Here is a 1,899-nt window from a genome sequence, read left to right on the forward strand (position 1 = left end):
TAGCTCAGGAAAAGCCCAGAACGTCCCGTGACGTCACGAGCATCGGGAAAGTAATCGGAACCGGTCCAAGCTCACGTTAAATCTTCGTCCAGCGAGCCTGGCTCCTTTGGTGACCTGCTTTCTACTCCAAACTGCAGGTCCCACCCCGCAGTTTAGGCTGACCTATGGTGTGCGTTGAGTAACCTCTCACGTTAATCTTGCATAGTTAAAAGGGAAGTACCAGATACAAGAATACTTGGCCTTCCGCCCTTAAGGCGCGGGCTTGTTAAGAGTAGTGGTATTCAGGATGCTATCCTGAGCAGGGTCTGAGGCGCTGCTTCCCCAGCATAGCCTGTAAGGTTGTAGTGCCTCAAACATACGCTCCCCTTCCTCCGTCCGTCGAGGCAGAAGAGACGCAGAGAATTCTGGGAATGCGCATGCGCCCACCGCGGCGGGGAAGTATACCTTCAACGTCCGCAGACGCGGGGGGTGTCGGGTGTCTTCGGCGGCGCTTTGCGGCCAGTCGTGCGGGTCGGGCGCGGGCGGGCGGGCGCGGCGGCAGTGGCGCGCACAGGTGATTGACTGGCCAGCTGCCTGAGGGAGCGCCTGGTCCTCACTGCTGGCAGGTGGCGGAGACCATTTGGGCGGCGGCGGAGGAGGTGGCGGCGGCAGTGGCGGCCCGGCGCGGGAGGCGCTTCTCGGGCCAAGGCCATGGCCCCGCGGTTGCAGCTGGAGAAGGCGGCCTGGCGCTGGGCGGAGACGGTGCGGCCCGAGGAGGTGTCGCAGGAGCACATCGAGACAGCCTACCGCATCTGGCTGGAACCTTGCATCCGTGGCGTGTGCAGGTGAGGCCCGCGCACCGGTCCTCGCGGGCCCCTCGCGCCGGATCTTGGAAAGCCGGGGCAGGGTGGGGGGAAGGAAGACGGCGACCTATTGAGTGCCTTTGGGAGGCACCGAGAAGTGCGAGGTGGAGTTTTCCCCCTTTTCGCCGCCTGGGCGACCTGAGAAACGCAGCCTTCCCGGGCTCTGCGCGGAGGTGATGCTCGTGAAAGCCCATTAGAAAGGTTTTGGGTTCCATTCAGAAGATGGCGGTGGAGATGAAGGCAGGAGCCGAGGTTAGCAAGCGTGTATGGTTGGTATATTTGGCTGCAGTCGGCTTTTTCGTTTGTAAGAAGGAACTTCTTGAAAGTGGGCTTCATCACACTGTATCTTGCATTAGTGTTGACGCGGATGGCCTGATCATCTTAGTAATATTTTTGGAGAGGAGAGCTTTAGAAAGCCTATGGTTATACTACGTCATTCGCACAATGCATTACCAGTTGACCTTTTCTCACTCTTTTATCTAGTATTTTTAGGCTTATTTTGGTCATTCTGACTCGACACCACTTTACTGAGTACGAGCTGCGAAAGTGCTGTCCTTCACTAATGTTAAGCGTCTGGACCTTGCTTTTCCTTAATCTCTCTTTTAGATTGACTCCTTAGGCTTACTGCCTGTTTCTTCCCAGTTTCCACCTTGTAACGCGGGAACCGTAGTTTTTGTTCCGGAATGTTGTTGAATTGACTTGGCTAACCTGGGCATGCTCAGTAGCCTTCTTTCAGAGGGCATTTAGTAAATGCTTTCTGGAGTTTTTATATTCCACTGGGGGATTCAGAAGGAATGGAAGTCACGGATTCTGCCTTTGGATCTTAAAGTTTGGTTTGAAAAGTGAAACAAGTTAGGGAGCTTCCATAAAGCAAACGAATAATTCCAAGCTCTGAGCGTCTGACTCACAAGGAAGGCAAATCTGACTCTGACTGGAATGACAAAAGTCTGTGTGTAATAGAAATTACCAAGCTTCAGACAGTTTTTCAGCGTAATTAGATTCCAGAGTAATCAAAAATGTGAACTGTCACTGTAACAGTCTGATTTTAACAGAATTA

General features: G+C 53.6%; 1 protein-coding gene across 3 annotated transcripts in view; it reads left to right on the top strand.

The window, feature by feature from the left end:
* The first annotated feature begins 444 nt into the window (after nt 1-444).
* Nucleotides 445-1,899, top strand: part of USP48 (ubiquitin specific peptidase 48) — a 95,899-nt gene continuing 94,444 nt past the window's right edge. For all 3 annotated transcript variants that reach the window (XM_003783819.2, XM_023509709.1, XM_023509710.1), the window contains exon 1: nt 445-824. In XM_003783819.2, the coding sequence (XP_003783867.1) occupies nt 691-824 (134 nt within the window). In that variant the 5' untranslated portion in view covers nt 445-690. The remainder of the gene's footprint in view (nt 825-1,899) is intronic.

The sequence above is a fragment of the Otolemur garnettii genome, unplaced genomic scaffold, assembly GCF_000181295.1.
Source record: "Otolemur garnettii isolate 467f Iridium unplaced genomic scaffold, OtoGar3 scaffold00009, whole genome shotgun sequence".
Taxonomy (NCBI): Eukaryota; Metazoa; Chordata; class Mammalia; order Primates; family Galagidae; genus Otolemur; species Otolemur garnettii.